Source organism: Carya illinoinensis, chromosome 6 (assembly GCF_018687715.1).
Source record: "Carya illinoinensis cultivar Pawnee chromosome 6, C.illinoinensisPawnee_v1, whole genome shotgun sequence".
Taxonomy (NCBI): domain Eukaryota; kingdom Viridiplantae; phylum Streptophyta; class Magnoliopsida; order Fagales; family Juglandaceae; genus Carya; species Carya illinoinensis.
Genome location: NC_056757.1, coordinates 32,669,155 through 32,690,566, shown reverse-complemented (window position 1 = coordinate 32,690,566; position 21,412 = coordinate 32,669,155). Strand labels below are relative to the sequence as shown.

General features: G+C 37.1%; 1 protein-coding gene, 1 long non-coding RNA gene and 1 pseudogene across 4 annotated transcripts; all 3 read left to right on the top strand.

Annotated features, from left to right (window-relative positions):
• The first annotated feature begins 746 nt into the window (after nt 1–746).
• LOC122314025 lies at nt 747–12,573 on the top strand (annotated as a pseudogene).
• Nucleotides 1,146–7,059, top strand: LOC122314017 (protein FAR1-RELATED SEQUENCE 5-like). 2 transcript variants are annotated; one of them, XM_043129392.1, is made up of 9 exons: nt 1,146–1,891; nt 2,871–2,945; nt 3,011–3,085; nt 3,231–3,365; nt 3,453–5,726; nt 5,819–5,908; nt 6,029–6,106; nt 6,203–6,278; nt 6,637–7,058. In XM_043129392.1, exons 2-8 carry the CDS (start codon nt 2,871–2,873, stop codon nt 6,263–6,265), a joined length of 2,790 nt encoding a protein of 929 aa, XP_042985326.1. In that variant the 5' UTR covers nt 1,146–1,891; the 3' UTR covers nt 6,266–6,278; nt 6,637–7,058. The 2 variants fall into 2 exon arrangements, with proteins under 2 accessions (XP_042985326.1, XP_042985325.1); XM_043129391.1 differs by having other exon boundaries at nt 6,203–7,059.
• Nucleotides 12,574–18,045: 5,472 nt separating the features above from the next.
• LOC122314035 lies at nt 18,046–20,807 on the top strand. 2 transcript variants are annotated; one of them, XR_006243576.1, is made up of 3 exons: nt 18,046–18,146; nt 20,360–20,563; nt 20,671–20,807. It is a non-coding gene; the product is annotated as an uncharacterized LOC122314035 (long non-coding RNA). The 2 variants fall into 2 exon arrangements; XR_006243575.1 differs by having other exon boundaries at nt 18,052–18,146; nt 20,357–20,563.
• The last annotated feature ends 605 nt before the right edge of the window (nt 20,808–21,412 follow it).

Sequence of the window (21,412 nt, the reverse complement as noted above, 5' to 3'; positions counted from 1 at the left end):
TTTTACAAATCAAGAATTTTTATTTCTTAGTGAATAACAATTAATAAAAACATTAAAGATACCTAACACACAACTCACAACGCTTCTAATAACATATATATGCTTGTGTATATAATTCTCCAAATTGTTGAGATGCTATATTCAATTTTTCGACCATGAATTTGATCATTTATATAAAAATTTGGAACACTCGAATTGAGATTATGAGTAGCATTACTCATTATTTTTTTAAAAAAATTTATTTATCATTCATTTTTTTAATTATATTGTTTTTTATAATATACTTCATCTTTTTTTTTGTTTAATTTATTATAATTAGTAATTGAAAAATAAAAAACTTAAAAAGTTATAGAATTATAATAATTAAAAATAATGTCATAAGATATTTTGTTCCAAGACAATTAGGCACCGACCTAATTTATGCCGTCTCCACAACGTTATTACTAGCGCGTTCGTGTTCAATACAATGACGTTCTTTATTGAGTCCACAAAGGCGGGTTGGTGGGCGCGGGTGCTTTCAGCGTGCTTTTGTTAGTGGCAAGTGGTTGTGTCGTGCACACTGCATACTATCGGGGACAGGTCACTTCACAGTGACCTCTGCCAGTAGACACGCTTGTCTTTCGACGACGTGATGCTATCATTACGTGCTTGTGTGGGATGGCGTTAGGAATGTCACGCCCCCGTTACCTTAGATCTGTCTGTCTCCAGGCCTAGGCCTTTAGCTTTTGCTTGCCTGGTCCCAATGCCTCTTATCTTTTACGCAGCCCTTGGAGGGAGCGTAAAGGGAGTTAACGTGTGGAGCGCTTTCGGTATAGACTCGGCCTAGCCCCTTTTGAACATGCAACGACCCTCGGATGGTGGAAAGGTTGGACAAGATATATATCTCAGACTATCAGCTGATGAGCGTCAAATTAGTACCAAAGATAGGATGAAAAAGAGGAAACCTACTTAAGTTTACATTATCTTCTTACTGAATCCAGATGTAATTCTGTTCTGACAGAGCTAATGGTCATTCTTATCATCATAATCAGGAACCAAATGGAAAGTGTGGGTGATTGTAGCTGTGCTGGTAGCTGCAACAGGGCTAATCTTATGCCTATACGTTTGTTTCTCAATCAAGAGAAAGCTCAAACACAAAGGTAAGTTCTAACATTACATACAAATCCTTAAAAAGTTCCAATTTTTTATTTTTTGTTTATGGGTGAGTGGATCGCTAGCAACAACAAACTGCTCCACCAAAATCTAGGACAAGAAAACTGTGACATATGCTTGCTCTTAGGAGTGTTTCTCAACGTATTGTCTCGTCAATTGGTGAAGATATTCTTCATGCCTTTAAATCTTCTGAACCAAGTTTCCAAGAGAAATCCCGCAAGTCTCTGCAGCATATTCCAAAAGAGTTCTTCTCCGTACAGGCAGATTGCGCACCATTTTGCGCACCACCTGCTGACGTGGCAGGTCAAATTTTTTTTTTTAAAAAAAAAAAAAAAAAAAGCCAGAAAAAGAGGGAAAACTCGAAATACTCGAAATCTGCCCATTTCGCATCTGCCTCTCCCGTATCTCCCGCTCGAAATACGCAAGGACCACGCAGCACCTCCGTCCTCCGCGAGCAGCACCTCCGTCCTGCGCGACCACCTGCTCCGGCCTCCGCCACCACCTCTGCCGTCCTATAAAAAAAAAAAAAGACGGAAAAAGAGGGAAAACATCTCCCCTGCGATTTCCCGTCTCCCTCCCGCACCTCTGGCACGAAATACCCAACGACCACGCAGCACCTCCGTCCTCCGCGAGCACCTGCTCCGGCCTCCGGGACCACCTCTGCCGTCCTAAAAAAAAAAAAAAAAGAGACAAAAACTCGATCCTGGCTCTCACTTGATCAAACCGGCTTCCCGAAAAGGTAATATTTTCGACATTTATAGTTTTTATGTTTATTTGAAAAAACAATGGAGGAGCTATGATCCATTTTTGTTGCTGAAGATAAACGAAATACTAGTTTTTGTTGCTTTGAAGTAGCTGAAATCTCCCAGATTGAGTGTCTTGGCTGCCACAAAAAAAGAAGTTAAGAAAGGAAAAAAAGGAACGAAAAGTATTTGTGCTTAGTATTGAGAGTAGAAATGGATGAAAAGTATTGGCTTAAAAAATACACACATAACCAACTATTATATTAGGCATCTAAGGAGGTCAGTTGTATAATTTGATTGTGACCGTGTGCATATAATTTTTAATCTAGTATGCAAGAAATTAAGAAGTATTGGATTTTTTGACTCAAGAAAGTGATTAGATGTAATTATTCAATTTCCGACAACTATATAACTACATATATAACCTATATTCAGATTTTACTTGTCATCAAGAGTTACCACCATGCATCTTCCTATATATAGATCATTAATTCTGGTTAGCAATGTATTGAAAATATTAAGTGTAAGTTCATTTAAATCTGGTCAGTTGAGAAAGCTAATCATGTGCTTATGTGTGGATTATTAATTGGGAGTTGGGTGCATGGAAGAATTAATCTATGCTTTTGTTGAGATTCACAGCCCACAGGACAATTGGGCTTTTTAATCAAATCATAGTATACCTACCACTAATTTCTTTGTGGTATAATTTTTAATAAATGGGTTTAATAAAAATATATGGTTTTTTAATACACTATCATACTTAACTTGATTATTCCAGTAATGCACAATCTGAGTATTAATGTTTCAGATTTAATTATTGAAACATCATTATAGTACTTCTGTGGAGGTAGGATTCGCTAGAATTAACCAAACTAGCTCACATGTCACCAACTTGTTTATTATTAATAGTTACTAAGGATAAAGGTTGGTGTAATTTATAAAAGATGATTTATAATGTTGTAAATCTTTCATTAGATGGAGAAAGGAAAGGATCATGCATCTCCTATAACACCGACGACCACAGATGCTTCCTCAAATCCACCCACCCAGGTATTCATTGATTAACACTGCTTTTTCACTTTGAGTTAATTATAATGAATGGTTTTGTTCCATAGATGATACCAAGACCATTCAATCTACTCGGGTCAACACCTCCTCTTGCTATTCCATCAACCAATCTACCAACCCAGGTGATGTTCTTGTTAAATCTCCGGATTGGCTTTTGTTATAATAATGTATGTACTTTATTTTGTTTGTTTTCATAGCTTCATTTTTAATGGTTTTGCATGTAATTCCGGAACAATTGACACAATCCACTGACATCGGTTATGTTAGGTGATACCAATTTCGCCCTTTGTGATGGATTTCTCAAACTATATGCATGGGCACCATCCACCATTGGGGTATTCGTGGTTACCACCACCCTTTCTGGATCGTCCTGATACCAACCCATCTACATGGACTAGTCAGGTGATAACTTTACTCATTAAACCGTCGCACTAATTTTTTTATCATGGTTGTAATCGATTTAATTGCTTCATTGGGTGCAAACGGCAGGGAAACCCAAGACCTCCAACATATTCATCACCTACCCCTCCGATTGATTTACACTCCGCAAGTTCAAGTAATGTCGATGAAAGTGAAGATGCCATGCCTGCCTCTACGCCCCATGGTGATGATACTGTGCATATCCTGGGGGCCGATACTGTGCATATGGAGGGGGCCGATACTGTTCATAAAGAGGGGGTTGATACTGTGCATACCGAGGGGACTGATACCGTTGAGGAGCCGAAATTGGATATGGTGTTTAATTCTGAGGAGGAGTTACTTGGTTATTATAAAAGATATGGACAACAGTGTGGTTTCGGGGTAATGACACAAAGGAGTCACAGACTTGAGGATGGGAGCCTTAGATATGTGACATTGGGTTGTGCCCGTGGTGGGAAGGCTCGGAATCGTACGTCAAATGTCATTAGGCCACGTCCGACTTCAAAGACTGACTGTAAGGCTAGGATAAATGCTACATTAGAAAAAGGGGTGTTGAAGGTGTCGAGTGTGTACAATCACCATAATCACGGCTTAAGTCCCCAAAAGTCAAGATTCTTTCGCTGCAATAGAGAAGTGAGCGAATCTGTTAAAAGAGTGTTAGATATAAATGATCAGGCTGGGATTAGAATGAACAAGAGTTTCGCCTCTCTTGTTCAAGAAGCGGGTGGATTTGAAAACTTACCATTCAATGAAAAAGATTGTCGGAATTATATAGATAAGGCACGGCATCTTCGACTTGGGAAAGGAGGTGCTGGAGCCCTCCGTGAGTATTTTGCCAGGATGCAATATAAGAATGATGGATTCTTTTCATTAATAGATATGGACGATGATGGACGATTGAAGAATGTATTTTGGGCGGATGCACGAAGTAGGGCAGCCTACAAATATTTTGGTGATGTTGTCACGTTCGACACGACGTATTTGACAAACAGATATGGGATGCCGTTTGCACCGTTTGTTGGTGTCAACCACCATGGCCAGTCAATTCTGTTGGGGGCAGGTTTAATATCTAATGAGGATACTGAAACGTTTACTTGGTTATTTCAGACTTGGTTGAACTGTATGGATGGTGAAGCTCCAAAGGCTATTATCACGGATCAGGACAGAGCCATGAAAAATGCAATTGCGCTGGTCTTTCCAAATTGCCGACACCGGTTCTGCTTATGGCACATATTGAAAAAATTACCTGAGAAGTTAGGTGCACATGGTGCATACAAAACAGGGTTGAAATCTAAGTTGCTTAACTGTGTGTATGACTCTCAAACAATACAGGACTTTGAGAGTTCTTGGGATGTGTTAATTTCCAAGTACAACTTGCAAGAGAATGTTTGGTTGCAGAGCTTATATGCTGAGCGTATGTGTTGGGCTCCAGTATTCATGAAAGATGTTTTCTGGGCGGGAATGAGTACAACCCAACGAAGCGAAAGCATGAATGCTTTTTTTGATGGGTATGTTCATGCCAAAACAAACTTAAAAGAGTTTGTTGATCAGTTCGATAATGCGCTGAGGAAGAAGATTGAGAATGAAAATGCGTCGGACTTCCAATCATTCAACGTGGTTATTCCTGTTGTCTCTCCCTCTCCACTTGAGAAGATATTTCAGAATATCTACACTTGCAACAAATTTAGAGAAGTTCAAAAAGAAGTTATAGGGATGCTTGCAACTCTTTTCACTCTACACCAGAAGGATGGGGTAATTGCAACATACCGTGTAGAAGATGAAGTAGATGTTGATGGTTTTATCAAGGAGGTGACCCACAAGGTATACTTTAATGAGGCGGAGTGCGAGGTGAAGTGTTCATGTGCGTTGTTCGAGATGAGAGGCATATTGTGTAGACATGTATTAGCCATTATGAGAGTTAACAAAGTCCGTTCAGTGCCAGAAAAGTATATACTAGATCGATGGCGGAAAGACATTAAAAGGACATACACTCTTATACGAAGTAGTTATGACATGGTTGATCAGAGGCCTGAAGTTAGAAGGTATTCCCGTATCATCAAGAAATGCTACGAAGTAGCCACAAATGCTGCTTCATGTGATGAGTATACTGAAGACATGGTAGTTCAGTTAGATGCAATGAACATAGCATACTGCACCGCCAAGCCGCCCTCGAAGGTTGCAGTTACAAGTGCCGAGGGAATAGAAGGTGGGAGTTCTAAGAAAGTATTGAGTCCCCTGGTAGTTAAGGGAAAAGGCAGACCTCCATCTTTAAGGAAAAAATCAATGGTTGAGAGAGTTAAACCTACGACGAAGAAGCAAAGTCAGAAAGGAAAACGAAAACAGGTATATAGTTGCCCCCCTTGGTTATGAACATTTTAGGTAGTCGAGATTTTTTGTGTAATAACTTTTTAAATTTTTTATTGGATTCTTTGTAGCCGCATGGAATAGAAGGCGAATCCCTCTCCACTTGTAGGTCACTATTTCAGCAAACAGATGTTGGGACACAACACTTGAACCTCGTTCAGGTTACATACGCTGTTATAATGCCAGGACAATTCCCACTCTTTATGTTTAAGATGCTGTTTTAATTCTTCTATATAAAATAAAGATGTGTGCTATCTAATATTTTGATTATGTATTGTTAGCCGCAAAGCTATACATCCGAAGTGTTGGACATGAGTGTGACCGAGTTAGGCTTTGCAGTGAATGAGACGCAAGAAAGTGTAAACCCCCTATTTTAATGATGTCATACATCAAAGTGTAGCATCGACTACCTCAAAAGCTTTTTCAGATTTTTAACTGTTATGTTATGTTCACAGATGCAACTTAAGATGGATGGAAGCCAGCCGGATAGCACGCCTGGGACACAACCGTGGCAATAAGTCCCTTGACGTGGTTTGTATCTTAAATGTTGATGAGTTAACAAATTTTTTCTAATTTAGCTTGGGGAAAAATAAATCACTTTCTAATGGGGTGTGTGTACATGCATGTTAATCTAGTAGATTAGAATTCGCAAATATGTATACCCGGTTTTAAAGGTGAGAGACTTTTTAAATAATTTATATGGCCGGCTGGTGTGGTGGAGTATTAGCCAAGATGTTGAGCTGAAACTAGGCTTCTTTATGGCTGTGATTATGTTGGGATTGGGTACAAATGGAGGAGCTAACAAATTTCCTGCGTATACATCTAGTTTGATCGTAATTCATGCTATTTATTGACTGTATATGGTTGATTTGGTTTGCTTTGCTTTCAGTTCGAAAATGGGTAGCTTCATGGGAGTTTTGTACAAAATTAGGAAGCTGTAGGCTTGAACGACATTCAATTCGAGCAGCTCGGTGTACAGTTATAGGGTCATTATGTAAAGGGAGAATTTTAGTGGAACCACTCTTTGTAAATGCCCAACTTTAGATGTACAAATGTTTTTGTTGTATGGTTGGTATTGAGAAGATGTAATTATTTTTTGATGGGTGGTGAAAGCGTATGTGTTGTAATTATTTTTTGATGGGTGGTGAAAGCTGCACAGGTTGTCATTATTTTTTGTTGGAATTTTTGGAAGTGAGGGGCTGATATGGTTTTGTTGTATTGATTTGCTACTTTTTTAGCAAATTTGGAAAGTAGCATGTATTCACTGTATGATGGATCATAATATATGATATTCAATTTCAGATTTGTAATTACGGTATTAGTTAGAGAGTAACGCATGTGTAGACTTGTGGTTTTAGTCAATTCTGTACAGTTAAGGTTGTTTGCTGTATTTGTTGTATTTGTAGCCGAAAAGTTGAGGTTGTATTTGTAGTTAGAGAGTAACGGCTTGGTTTATTGACCAGCCGAATGCTACAATATATACAAGTTGCACTCTCCCTTATACAGGATTAGAAAAGTCAAGGAGCTGTAGGCCACGTTCGTGAAGTTCTTGCCTTTAATGACACAATCAATGTTTTCTGGGCAGCAATTTGCACACGTTAGTAACTAGCCACTTCATTAATGCTATCTGAAAGTCAATTCCAGATTTGATGGGTACATTGTCTCCCAATGTTATAGACAAGTCAGCTCCCCTTTATGCTTTTTTCAGACAAAACAGGCACAACATCAAAGACTCATATTCCATAAAAACAACTATGGATCCAGGAACATTCATACAAGTCAAATATTTTTATAGTACTACATGAACATAAAAACTGGCCGGATTCAATTTCAAAGCCTAACCCGATACTTGTCAATATATACAATCAAAAGCTTTTCCCCAAAAGTGTTGTCCCACAATTTCAAAAATGACTAGCAACATTTATAGTACTTCTAAATAAATTCCAGATTCAATATTGGGCAGAGTTATACAATCAGATGTTGTCCAATAAGTCACTATGATCGAGTCAAGTATAAATAAAGTAATATAGGGATCGCCCAATAAATACGCAAATGTGGACGTTCACACCAGACTCCCGAGTCCCGCTTGACAATTTCGCCATGTATTTTTCGTACCTCTTCCATCCAAGTTCGAGCCTCTTCCATCCAAGTTCGAACTTCTTCCTCTCTTTTCCGGACTTCTTCTTCTCTTTTTCGAACCTCTTCCTCAAATTTTCGAAGCTCTACCTGCACTTTCCTAAGCTCTTCTTCCTTCTGACACATCTCACCAAATATTTTCATCAGTTCATTTTCGCTTGCCTGATCACTATCTGCCCATTTGAAATAGTCGCAGTGGGGTAACCCCTGTATATTCCCAGTAGCATATTGTAAATGTAACAATATCACAAGATTTAGTCAAACCAAAATGCGTACAAGAAATATGACGAGAACTGAATAAACAATAAAAGTACCTTCTTATTGTACTTTGAACATCCAAAAAATGCTCGACCTGGGTTCCTTGGTGTATTTGATGTTCTAAGTGAAGCAGGTGACCCACAAGTGCACACTGGGTTGTTTCTCAAAGTATGAATAGTGAGTTCAGATGAAGAAGCTGACGATGCAACCTTTTCTGGTTCAGACATGTTCCCACATACGAGGTGGGAGTAAACTGTTGCTAAAAAAAATTGGTTTTCATTCACTATGGTCTGTTGGGGTTTAGACTCATTTTTTTAGAGAAGAGAGGTGGAGTGTTTGTGCAGATTAGTGAACTTATATTGGAAACAAGATAATGCATGAAGTTACAACAAGTTAACTATTTAATGAAAACTAGCATTATTTATTAAACAGATACGGTCCTGCCCCACTACTTCTATTACAATAGGAAGATCATACATGGGCTTTTCTGCATATGTGTGGAGGTCAATATTTGCAAAAAAGGATCAAAGGTTTTAATAGATTTAATCATATTTATGACTAGAATATAAAAGGCATTGGTTATTCTATTTCCACGACTTAGGAACAAACAGTTTGAGAAGCATTGGTTATTATCCCAGATTTGACAAGGCTATTTTAATACAAATTGGGATAATTTCACTGTGCTTCCCATGAAACAATAAAATTTTCAAGAAGGAAAAAAACTAAAATCTTACAAATCCTACTCCACTTTCTACTTTATGGTTTTTATTCGCTTCATTTCTCATATAGATTTTTCTGCAATAGCCATGCAGATGGATTTTACGCTTCCACCCAAGATGAGTTTTCAACAAGATTTAACAGAAAAAACAGATGAATTAAGGAACCGCATCTGCATGACATGCAAATATGCAACAAACATTGGCAACAACTGTACATCGGGTAAAATGGAAATGGAACTACTTTTCTGAAATGTTTACAAATGGAACTACTTTAAACACAAACTCTAATCAGGTTGTTTCATGAATAATTTCATGCAATAATAGGAATCACGTGCCTGCTTAGTGGGACACAATTGGTTGGAAACAGAGTGGATATGGGTGGCTTCAAGCATAGGTTAAGAACAGGAGCAAGTGTCCAAAACATTTGTTCCCACATGGAGAGTGAGACACAGGCCCTTCAAGACTTAAACAGTGTCCTCCTTCCAAGCCAAGAAAATGACTTAATGGCTACTATATATTATAGTACTTCTTAATATACTGCATGCTGTACACCTAAAATGATTAAACCAGTTCATATAAAAAAAAATGATTAAAACCGACTTGGGTTTCTATTTTCACTTTTTAAGGCCTAGAGTATTTTGGGGATAAGGATGAACACTTAACCCAAATATAACTTGAAACCCCCAAATATTGCATCCCGATTTCATTAAAACTAAAACAGAGTGGGTAAAAAGTGAGCAAATCTTCACCCTCTCAGCTCATAAAATCAACTAAAACCAAGACTAATAGTTCCATATCTATTGAGGAAGATCCCGATACCATATACATGGTATTAGTTTATTCATCCAGCAAGTCGTAGGGATTAACATCCTGCTGTTAATCCTTCTAAAGCTAATTAAGATCCAAGTTACTTAGATACACCATGAACAACTTCTAGATGCGTGACATCGACACAAAGAAGAACATTCCTCAAAAATTAATACCAACCAGAGAGTCCACCAGTTCCCACATACATGCTTATATACAGATTATATAGCAACCAGAGAGTAGCTTCTAAACTAGCATGAAACTACTGCTCTGAGAGAGAGAGAGAGAGAGAGAGAGAGAGAGAGAGAGAGAGAGAGAGAGAGAGAGAGAGAGAGAGAGAGAGAGAGAGAGAGAGAGAGAGAGAGAGTGAACCTGTCAAGCACGATAAATCACGATGAAGAAGCAGCGACACTCCTATTTTGGGTTAGGGTTCGGAACCCTAATATACGCGGCAGTAGTGACTGGGAGAGAACAGGGAGATGAAACCGGCCGGGAGGGGAAACGTCTTTCTCAGAGAATGGGAACAGAGGGGGACGTTCACACTGGACGGGAGGGGAGAAGGTATTCTCGAAGAATGGGAACAGAGGGGGACGTTCACACCGGACGGGAGGGGAGAAGTCCTTCTCGGAAAATGGGAATAGAGGGGTAAAGGAAACCGGCCGGGAGGGGAGAAGTCCGAAAGGAAACCGGCCGGGAGGGGAGAAGTCTGCCGGGAGGGGAGAAAGACGACAATGGCGACACTCGGGTTAGCAAACAGAATGGAGAGAGAGAGAGAGAGAGAGAGAGAGAGAGAGAGAGAGAGAGAGGCAGGAGAAGTGTTTCTCGGATAATGGGAAGTCTTGGGGAAAGAGAACGAAATTCATTCCCGCCCAGACAAAACGCCCCGTTTCATTTAGCCACGTCAGTGATGGTGCGCGACTTCGTCCGCAACACGCCTGCAAGAAGACTTTTCCATTCCAAAACTTCTTTAATTGATTTTATCAGAGCAAACACTTGATTCTCCATTAAAATGACAAAACTCGCATCATTCTGTGCAAAACAGGACAGACGGCAGCTTCAAGCAATGATCTAATGTTGTTTGATGTTAGTACTGAAATTCATGCAATCGGTGATGGAACAAACAGCCAAGATAATGATAAGAAAAGAGGAAAGAAGGATGTTGAGTTACCGCTATTCAGTTATGTAAGTGTATTAGCTGCAACCGATAATTTCTCAACTGCAAATAAGCTTGGAGAAGGAGGTTTTGGACCTGTCTACAAGGTATGTATGTTCCATTCTGCTAAATGAATGTGCTTAAAAAAATATGGTGAACTTTCAAGGAAGTTTAAAGAGTTTATGGTTCTCTTTCACAGGGGAAGTTACTTAAGGGGCAGGAAATTGCAGTGAAAATGCTTTCAAAAAGATCTGGATAGGGGCTTGAGGAGTTTAGAAATGAGACAACACTAATTGCAAAACTTCAACATAGAAATCTTGTCAAACTCTTGGGGTGCTGTATTGAAGGAGATGAGAAAATACTAATATACGAGTACATGCCCAATAAAAGTTTGGTTTTCTACCTTTTTGGTGCGTCCTTATTTAGTCATCTTGACGCTTGTTATATACATACATATGTATAAAAATTATTCACACACACACACACACACACATGGATATAATTCTGGGTTCTTGAATGCTGATTTCCTTTGTGGCATCATTTAAACAGATCCAGCTAAGAAACAAATGTTAGATTGGGGGACACGCATTCGCATTATTGAAGGGATTGCTCAAGGACTTCTGTATCTTCATCAGTATTCAAGATTAAGAATTATACATAGAGATATGAAACCCAGTAACATTCTCCTGGATAGTGAAATGAACCCTAAAATATCAGATTTTGGCATGGCTCGAATAGTTGGAGATAATGAAATACAAGCAAACACAAATTGGATTGTTGGAACTTTGTAAGTATGCAATCTATTCCACATGCATCCCATATTTACAAGTGTCACCTAAACTTACTTGGCAAACTACTAAGCACTGAATTTTGGAATCCAGCGGCTACATGTCTCCTGAATATGCCATGGAGGGTCTGTATTCAATAAAGTCTGATGTGTTTAGCTTTGGAGTATTGCTACTCGAGATTGTGAGTGGGAAGAAGAACACAGGCTTTTATAAACACGGGTCACTCAACCTTCTTAGATATGTGTGTAGCTTTTATACCCTATTAGGTCTTTCCTGTCTTTACATTAATAATTTATAAATTAGAATCCTCTTTAATTGTCCAAATGTATTGGATGATCCAATGCTGAAAGAGATAGACACAATTTTAAATGCGCATGTGTGGTTAACATTGCTTGAAAGTCCTACAATGCTTTCATTAAAAGTTGTAGAGCCCACATGATGTGCTATCTATCTCTAGAATCAGACCATCCAATTTGGTCAGGCAATTGTAGAGAATCTATTTTGTAAGTTATAAACTGAATTACTCTTAATTTTTAATGACATTTGCATTGACTTGAAATGAATACAGGCTTGGGAGTTGTGGAGAGATGATCAAAGGTTGGAGTTGATGGATTCAACGATAGGGTATCCAACTTCCACTTCCACTCTGGTGAGATACATTAACATCGGGCTACTTTGCGTTCAAGAAAATCCAGCTGATCGACCTACCATGCTTGATGTGGTCTCAATGATAAGTAATGAACATGTACCTCTGCTTACACCCAAGCAACCTGCTTTTACAGCAGGCCGGAATCCAACAATTAACTTGGTAGAAAATTGCTCAATAAACACTGTAACTTTTTCGGTGATGGAGGCTCGATGAATACTACTGTTTGGTTTACTACAATTTGTGCAGGCTCGAACCATGAGCTTGATGCTTCACTAATCGAGTAATAAACGGCATGTTGGTCATGTCAATTCCTGAACTTGTTAATTGATTCCTGACCTGCCATGTCAATGGTGTGGATAGTGTGTAAAGCACTTGTTACATAGTAAAATTTGATTTGATTTCAAATTTCAAATTTATTTTACAAATAAAGAATTTTTATTTCTTAGTAAAAACATTAAAGATACCTAACACACGATTCACAGCACTTCTAATAACATATAAATGCTTGTGTATATAATTCTCCAAATTGTTGAGCCACTATATTCAATTTTCAACCATGAATTTGATCATTTATATAAAAATTTGGAACACTTGAATTGGAATGATAAACAACATTACTCATTATTTTAAAAAAAAATCATCAACCTTTTTTTTAATTATATTATTTTTTATAATGTACTTCATCTATTTTTTTTGTTTAACTTATTATAATTAGTAATTGAAAAATAACAAACTTAAAAAGTTATAGAATTATATTGTAAACATAATTAAAAATAATGCCACAAGATATTCTCTCCAAGACAATTAGACCATAACCTATTAACCTATAAGAAAAATGCTAGATCTATCGACATTTGGGTCTTGATTGGGTCTCGATAATTTTTTTTTACTTAATAATTAAGGAAGTGTTTTTTAATGATATTGTGATTTTTTTAAAAATATTTAAGAATATAAAAAAATGAATAAAAAATATTAAAAAATATAAAAAAAACAATTAGAATACAAACTCAAAATTGTTTAAAATTATACTAGACGAAACGCAGCTATCATTGCTAAGCGGTAGCCTATCATGACTCGTGTTCGTTAAATACAATCACATTCCATTGGGTCCACAAGCAGTTGCCATGGAGATTTTTCCTTGTTTAGACTGACTATTATACGAAGAAATTTATAGATTTAATTTATTTTATAGAATCGGTTTAAAAGAAGAGATTTGTTCATTTATTATAAATATATTAAAGACTTTGTCTACATGTAATATGTGATTATTTTTCAATACCCTCCTTCATATGTAAGCCAGTATTTTTTCTAGTTCTTGTCACTAGATAAGTAGTATGGGCCCCCATTCGTTCTGTAGTTACAAACATAACTATGTATTAATATAATTGATTAAAAAATAAATTTTATTAAAAATAGTGTTAATTTAAATTTTAAATAAAAAAAATTAATATTGATATATAAATTAATATACAACTTTACTTATACATAACAAAACTCTTTCTAAAAAGCTCATTTGACAACGTGTCCAGCCTTGGCTGGCTGGGTCCAAGGATTTCCAAAACCAAAAATTTGTTACGAGGGCAAAGCCGACGTTTCACCTGACGTACCCACCCAAATCCAAAGTGCAGGTGGAAAAAAAGAACTCAGGATACCCATGTGTTTCCAACTTTGCCACTTTTGTTTGCATTAGCCGGTGCTGGCCACGAGTTGCCGTCACCTCCCCCAGTTAATGTTACGAGTTTTGTTACGTACAAGTAAACTTGAAAACTAATTTGTATACTAATATTGATTTCTTCACATTCAAAATTTAAATTAGTACTATTTTCGATAAAAGTTACTTTTTGACCAACTACATTACATTAGTGCACATATTAGTGCACAATTATACTTACAACTAGATTTTTCTTAATGTTATTCTCTCCACAGTCCCAGTCCATAAAACCTGACCTCTACAATAATAATTCATTTGGATAATTGCAATCCAACTTCTCTTCTTCTTCCTTCCCCTAATTCTTGCTTTTTTTATTTTTATTTTTATTATTATTTATATATATATATATATATATTATTTTTTAACAAAGAGACGAAGATCACATGTTTATGAATGATTCTCTCCCAATTTTATTAAAAAACCCTTACTTATGGCAAAAGAAAACCGTAGTAACAATTAAATACTTGGAGGTTACAAGAATACCAAACCCAAGTATGCAAAAAAAAAAAAAAAAAAAAAAAAACCCACAAAAAATAAACGAAAGAATTCTTAAAAAAACCAACAAAACCGTGTAAAAAAACCTGCACTTACTTTTGTCTCAAATATGGCAAACCACCCTTGTCAAGTCTTGAGAAACCTCTTGCCAACCGAGAAAGTTCCAAAGCAGACGAGTAAGTAGAATTACTTCCTTTAGCTCTAGATTTTGCCAAGACATCAGCCACTGCATTGCACTCTTGATAGATGTGTCTGCAAGTGAAACTCAGAAACTCATCTGACCAAGAAGGCTCATGATTTCCTCCCAGTAATCTTCTAGATACCACAAACCACACCTTCCATTACCAATCCAGTCAATAATCAATTTTGAATCCATCTCAATCTCAATAGCATCACAACCTAGGGCTAAAAACCGACCTTGTCGGTATGGTTTTATGAAGAAACCGAAACCGGCCGAAATAATGTTTTTTGGTATGGTAACCAGCCGAAACCGACCGTGTAAAAGGGGGGGGGGGGGCGACCTGGCGGTTGCCGGCCGGTTCATGGTTGGTTTATGGGGCTGGCGGAGGAGAGGGAAAGCCGTGACTCGTGGGGGTTCGTCGCCGACTGGGAGGCGGTCGGAGGATGAGAGAAAGAGGAAGGGGGTTTGTCGCCGGCTGGGTGGGTGTTCATCGAGAGGAGATTGGAGAAAGAGAAACGGAGAAGAGGGAGAAATGGAGAGAAATGACGCAGAGCAGCTAAAGAAGAAACTCGGGTGGGGGGGGGGGGGGAGAGGGGAAGATGAATGATAAGTTAATCCTAACCAAGAACGACGCCGTTTGGTTGAGATCAAATGGCGCCGTTTGCTTTATTTTTTTTGCCACACTCAATAAAACAAAACTACGCCGTTTCACATGAAACGCCGTTCCAAATCCAATCCATCCACGGAAGCCTAGGTGATTGATCACGAATACACTCCCAGGCACTTTTAGTGGAAAACCTTCCATCCGCCTTAGGAACCCAAATAAGAACATCCTCAACATTTTTTAATTTTTTCAAAATTTCAATCAAAATATCCGTTTTTCCAAGCCAACCAATCTTTGAAAAAGATCAATATCCATCCTTCCCCAGATTTACACTCCGCCAATGTGAGAGAAGGGAGATCCGTAATTTGTTGTTGATCACACAAAGGGCCCTCACCAATCCAGTTATCTCACCAAAAAGATAAATTTCCATTTTTTAACCCTCCACAAGGAGTTTTTTTGCATAAAAGGAAGGCTCTTCAAAATCATACGCCAAAACCGAGTTCCCCTAAGAGAGTCAACTAGTGAGATATGGTTCGAGCCCACATACTTGGCTAAGAAAAATTGAGACCAGAGAGATTTACCTTGGAGAATATTCCAAGCAAGCTTCATATGGAGAGAACTTTGAACTTCATTAAGATTTCGAAGACCCACACCCCCTTCCAAAATAGGTTTACATATTGCATCCCATTAACACCATTCTTGTTTGGTTTTCCTTCCCAAACTTCCTAAAAAAAGGTACTCATAAGCCTCTTAATCTTTTACAACACCGTGAGTGGGGTAGGCAAAATGGATAAGTAATGAATCGGAATACTTTGCAAAACATGCTTAAGTAAGAGAAGACAAGCACCCGTGGAGAGTAATTTAGCTTTCCAACCCTCTAATCTGCTGCGGATTTTATTAACTAAATCATCAAAGTGACGCATCAATAAGTGCCGAGAAATAATAGGAACCCCAAAATAAGTAAAAGGTAATTTACTTTCAGTAAAACCAGTCTGACGTAGAAGCATACGTAGTCTAGCCACAGTAATTTTACTGGAGAAAATTATCGAGGATTTTGCCTTGTTCACAACCTGACTCGACCAAGCTTCATAATCCTGTAAAATCTTCATAATAACTCTCAAAGAAGTTTTTCCTGTAAAATCTTCATAATAACTCTCAAAGAAGTTTTTCCTCCATTAGAAAAAATGACAATATCATCCACATATAATAAATGAAAGATCACAGGAGAATCCCTTGGATGGAGAAAGGCTGAATTTTCCGCAAAGTAACCTGATGTTTGATCAACCGGGAGAGGACTTCTTCCACAATAAGAAATAAGTATGGAGAGCGGGGATCACCTTGCCTCAATCCTTGACTACCTTTAAAAAAGCCTTTTGGGATGCCATTTAAAATAATAGAAAACCAAGGGGTAGAGATGCACTGACCTATTAAACCACAAACTGAATCTAAAAATCCAAAGGGAACCAGAACATGAAGGAGGAAGTCAATGCTATCACATGTCTTAGCCATATCAATTTTAAGCAACATTGCCCCCCCCCCCCCCCGGTGGGTTTATTCCGACCATGGATCAGTCAGACTAATATTCTCATAAATACTGCACCCTGGGATAAAGTGTTAGGGACCCCGGTCTTGTCCCTAACACTAAGGACCATGAGCTTGCCTTAGTGAGGATGATGACCGAGTGACCTTGCTAACTTGCTTGACCTTTCACAAAGGGTTGGTGTTTGGGTGATGAAATGACGAAGATGATGATGATGTAGTAGTAGGGTAATCTAAGTGATGATTTGGTGCGTTTGATGCAATGTGGAACGACTTGATGGTTTCCCTTGATGTTGGCGTCACTTGGATGATGCTTAGGGTTGGTATGGTGAAGTGTAGTTAGGGTTTTGGGTGGTGGCTAAGGGGGATTACGAAATTGGAAAGTGATGGATTAGGGTTCGAGTGTAGGATAGATTGCTCCTTGACTTTAGGGATTGGCTAAGGTAAGATGAGGAAGGTAGGATTTGGATATGGTAAGAGGATGAGGTTGGATGGTATTTGAATGAGTCTAGTGTTGTTCCTAGAGTTTAGGGATTTGGAGATGATAGGAATTGAATATGGCAAGCAGATGAGGTTCTTTGGTAGGATTTGAAAAGATGGAGATGATTGAGGGAGAATTCCTAATTTGTAGGAATCTATAAAGGAAAAATAGGGTTTCGGTTTTGGCAAGTGGAGAGGGTCTTGATCGACTTGAGTAATTCTAGGAATTGAGTGAGTTTAGGGATTGGATTTCCTAAAATGTTGGGATTGGAATTTAAGTTTGAATTTGGGAAAGTGGTTGGTTGAAGATGGAGATGAAGGGATAGGATGAGATTTGAATGATGAGATGAGGATTCCTAAAATGTAGGAATTACCTTGTGGGGATCTAGGTAGTTTTGGCTAGGGTTTGTGAGACTAGATGAAGGGTGGCTAGAGTTGCCAACTAAGGCAAGAGATGTGTATGGAATGATGAGAAGAATTTATGGAAAGTGGCAAACACTTTAGTTGTTGAGAATGAGGGTATGGAAGGATCAAATGAGTAATGGAAGAATGAACTGTTGACCGTTTCTCACGGAGACCATTCGTAGGAACGAGTCTCTAGCTCCCCTTGATTTTAGGAGCTCTTGAAATGGTTCACATCTGAGTTTTCATCACATTTGTAGAACGTTAGAACTGCCCATGATAATCTGAACACGTGGGACACGTAGCCACCAAAGCTTGATGGAAGCTTTGGCTATAAATAGTATGGTTTGGTCCCCAAACTCACTCAACTCAACCCCTTCAGTCTTACACCATCTAAATAGACTGAGTAGAGCTTGGAAGTGCCAAAATGTGAGAGAGAAACAGTGAGAAAGAGTGAATAAGCATCAATGGCTGGAGGTACGATTCCTTGTTTATTTTCAGTTTTGATTCTTATTAAGTGTTTAATTCTGCATTATAGAATCATTATTAGCTTACATTTGGTATCAGAGCATGGTTTTATCTCTGCCTTGATGCTTGTATCAAATACTCTGTTTTTAGCCGTAATTTTTTGAAGAAATTGAGTTTTGTTTTTGATTCAAAACAACATTAAAATCATATTCAAAACAACATTTCTAAGTTTTCTGAGAAGAAAATATTAATTTTTGACGTCAAAAAAATGTGATTTTCGGAGTGATTTTTCAGAATTATTGTTCATCTTTAGAGGTTGAAGACAACCAAAACGACATGTAGTTTTGTTTTTGAACAAAACGACATGTCGTTTAGTGGATGCTGGATTTGTATAGAACTAAACGACATGTAGTTTAGTGGTCGAACTAAATGACATGTAGTTTAGTGGTCAGCCAAAACGACACATCGTTTAGGAAGGAAGCAGGAATCCGTGTACGAGAAAAACGACACGTCGTTTTTCATTTTGGAAAAACGACATGTCGTTTAGATCAGTTTAAAAAAAATTAAAAAAAAAAATTGGAGGACCTGTAGTTTATTTAGCATGTTTATAAATTTTGCTCATTTTTTGCATATAGATTATTTATTTTAATTGTGTGCAATTTAGATGATTGTTGTGCAAAATTGATCATTATGCTCATATTTAGTTTGCATGAATTGATTATTCATGTTCTAAATTAGTACGTGCAATTTTGATGAGTATATATATATAGTTAAAAGCATGATATTAAATGTTATGCATAATATTATAGTTTTAATTATGCAATGTTTATGCTTAAATCATTATAATCTTCTGTGCATAATAATAACATGTTATTTTTAGTTAAAATTATGCAATTTATAATTATTCTCATATTTAGTTAATCCTTATGCATTAAAGGTATAATGTCTAGTGATCAATATGATATTTCATTAATTAAAGAATAGCCACAACATCTTTAGTTAAATAAAAAAATCATATATTATGATTGATTAGGCTTACATTAATAATATTTAGACATTAATTGTAATTAATCATACTTAGTATAATAAATTTTACAGGAATTTTTATTCTATGATTAATTATGATAAAATATCAAATTGTTCATAACTTACACACAAGAATTATGAATTAATAATTTGATAGTTTTATCATAAAGTTTAATATTCGAAAGAATATATATCAAATTATAATCATTAATGGACTATTTATTGTGGGAGTATAAATGTGTACATCTAAGGAGGTTCTGTCTAAGAGACTGGATTTTAAGCAGGACCATTGTGACCCCTCCAATCTTTCCTGGGAATCTTGAAGTTCTGTCTAGGAAAGAAAAATCTTTCCTGAGAACTTATTTAGTAGTACTATTTCTTTCTACGGTAAAATAGACCTTATACATGATTATTGAGTAAATAATTTGATAAATTCTATCATAAAGAATAATTGAATCTGCTTGAATTAAAAATTTAGCCCACAAGCAATTTTTTATGTCATTAGATTCAATTTTTAAGTATGATTTATATTGGTAAACCATAGAATTTTATTTAGGCCTCAGTTTTAATATAAGCATGTAATATATAATTTTTGCAGTTGTAGAACTTGCAAGTCTCTCTGATATTCGTTATGATATCCCTGAACTTAAGGGAGATAACTATAAGGTCTAGAAGGAGAGAATTTTTTTTTTTTTTTTTATTTAGGGTGGATGGACATAGACTATGCTATTAGAAAAGACGAACCACCAGCACTCACTGATACTAGCACTGCAGCGGACATCACGCTTTATGAACAATGGGAGCGATCTAATCGCCTCAGCATGATATTCATTAAGACTAGAATTTTTGCTGGTATTCGTGGTTATGTTGATCAGCATGACAATGTCCGAGACTTGCTGAAAGCCATTGATGATCAATTTGTCACTTTAGACAAGGCACTAGCAAGACCATAATCATGAAGTTCTCATCCCTAAGGCTCACTAATGTGAAAGGTGTGCGTGAGCACATCATGCAAATAAGGGACATTGTGGCTCAATTGAAGAAACTCGAGGTTGAAATGTCGGAATCTTTCCTGGTGCACTACATCCTGAACACCCTTCCGCACCAATATGCACCCTTCAAAAAAATCTCATACGATACACATAAAGATAACTGGTCAACCAATGAACTAATGACTATGTGTGTTCAATAAGAAGGGAGACTGGTGATGGAACAAGGAGAAAGCGTGATGCTGGCAATGCATGGAAAAGGGAAATCTCAAGCCAACAAGAAAGAGAAAGGTAAAATACCTATCCAAGCTGGTGCTGAAATCAAGAAAGATTATAAGTGTTTCTTCTGTAAAAAGAAGGGACACATGAAGAAGGAATGCGCCAAATTTTAAAAATGGCTTGTGAACAAAGGTAATCCAACCTCATTTGTTTGTTATGAATCTAATATGGTTAATGTCAATAGTAACACATGGTGGATTGATTTCGGATCAACAATCCACATTTTGAATTCCTTGCAGGGTTTGCAAAACCTAAAGAAACCAGTGGGAAGTGAGCAAATTATCTTATCAGGAAACAAGATGGGCTCGCATGTGGAAACTATAGGAACTTGCTATTTAATTTTGAGTAGTGGATTTGTTTTGAAGTTAGAAAAGACCTTTTATGTTCCAAGTTTTTCAAGAAATATTATTTCAGTTTCAAGGCTTGTAACTTTTGAATATTCCTTTAATTTTTCAAATTCATCCTTTAGTTTATTTTATAAATCTGATTGTGTTGGAAATGGAACATTGTCTGATAGTCTTTACTACATTAATTTATAAAACAATACCACTTATGATTCAATGCATGTTCACACTAGCACTAAAAGATGTGTTATCAATGAGAATTCCTCAAAATTGTGGCACCGGAGATTAGGTTATATCTCCATAGAAAGAGTTAAAAGATTTAAAGATTAGTAAATGAAGGAGTACTAAATACTCTAGATTTTACTGATTTTGAGACTTGTGTAGACTGTATAAAGGGAAAGCAGACCAACAAGTTAAAGAAATGTGCCAATAGGAGTTCGAACATATTAGAAATCATACATACTGATATATGTAGTCCAGACATGGATTCACATGGTTAGAAATACTTCATCTCTTTTATAGATGATTACTCGATATATGTATCTCTACATGCTTTATAATAAGAATGAAACTTTAGATGCCTTTAAGATCTTTAAGGCTGAAGTAGAGAAACAATGCGGTAAGCAAATTAAAATCG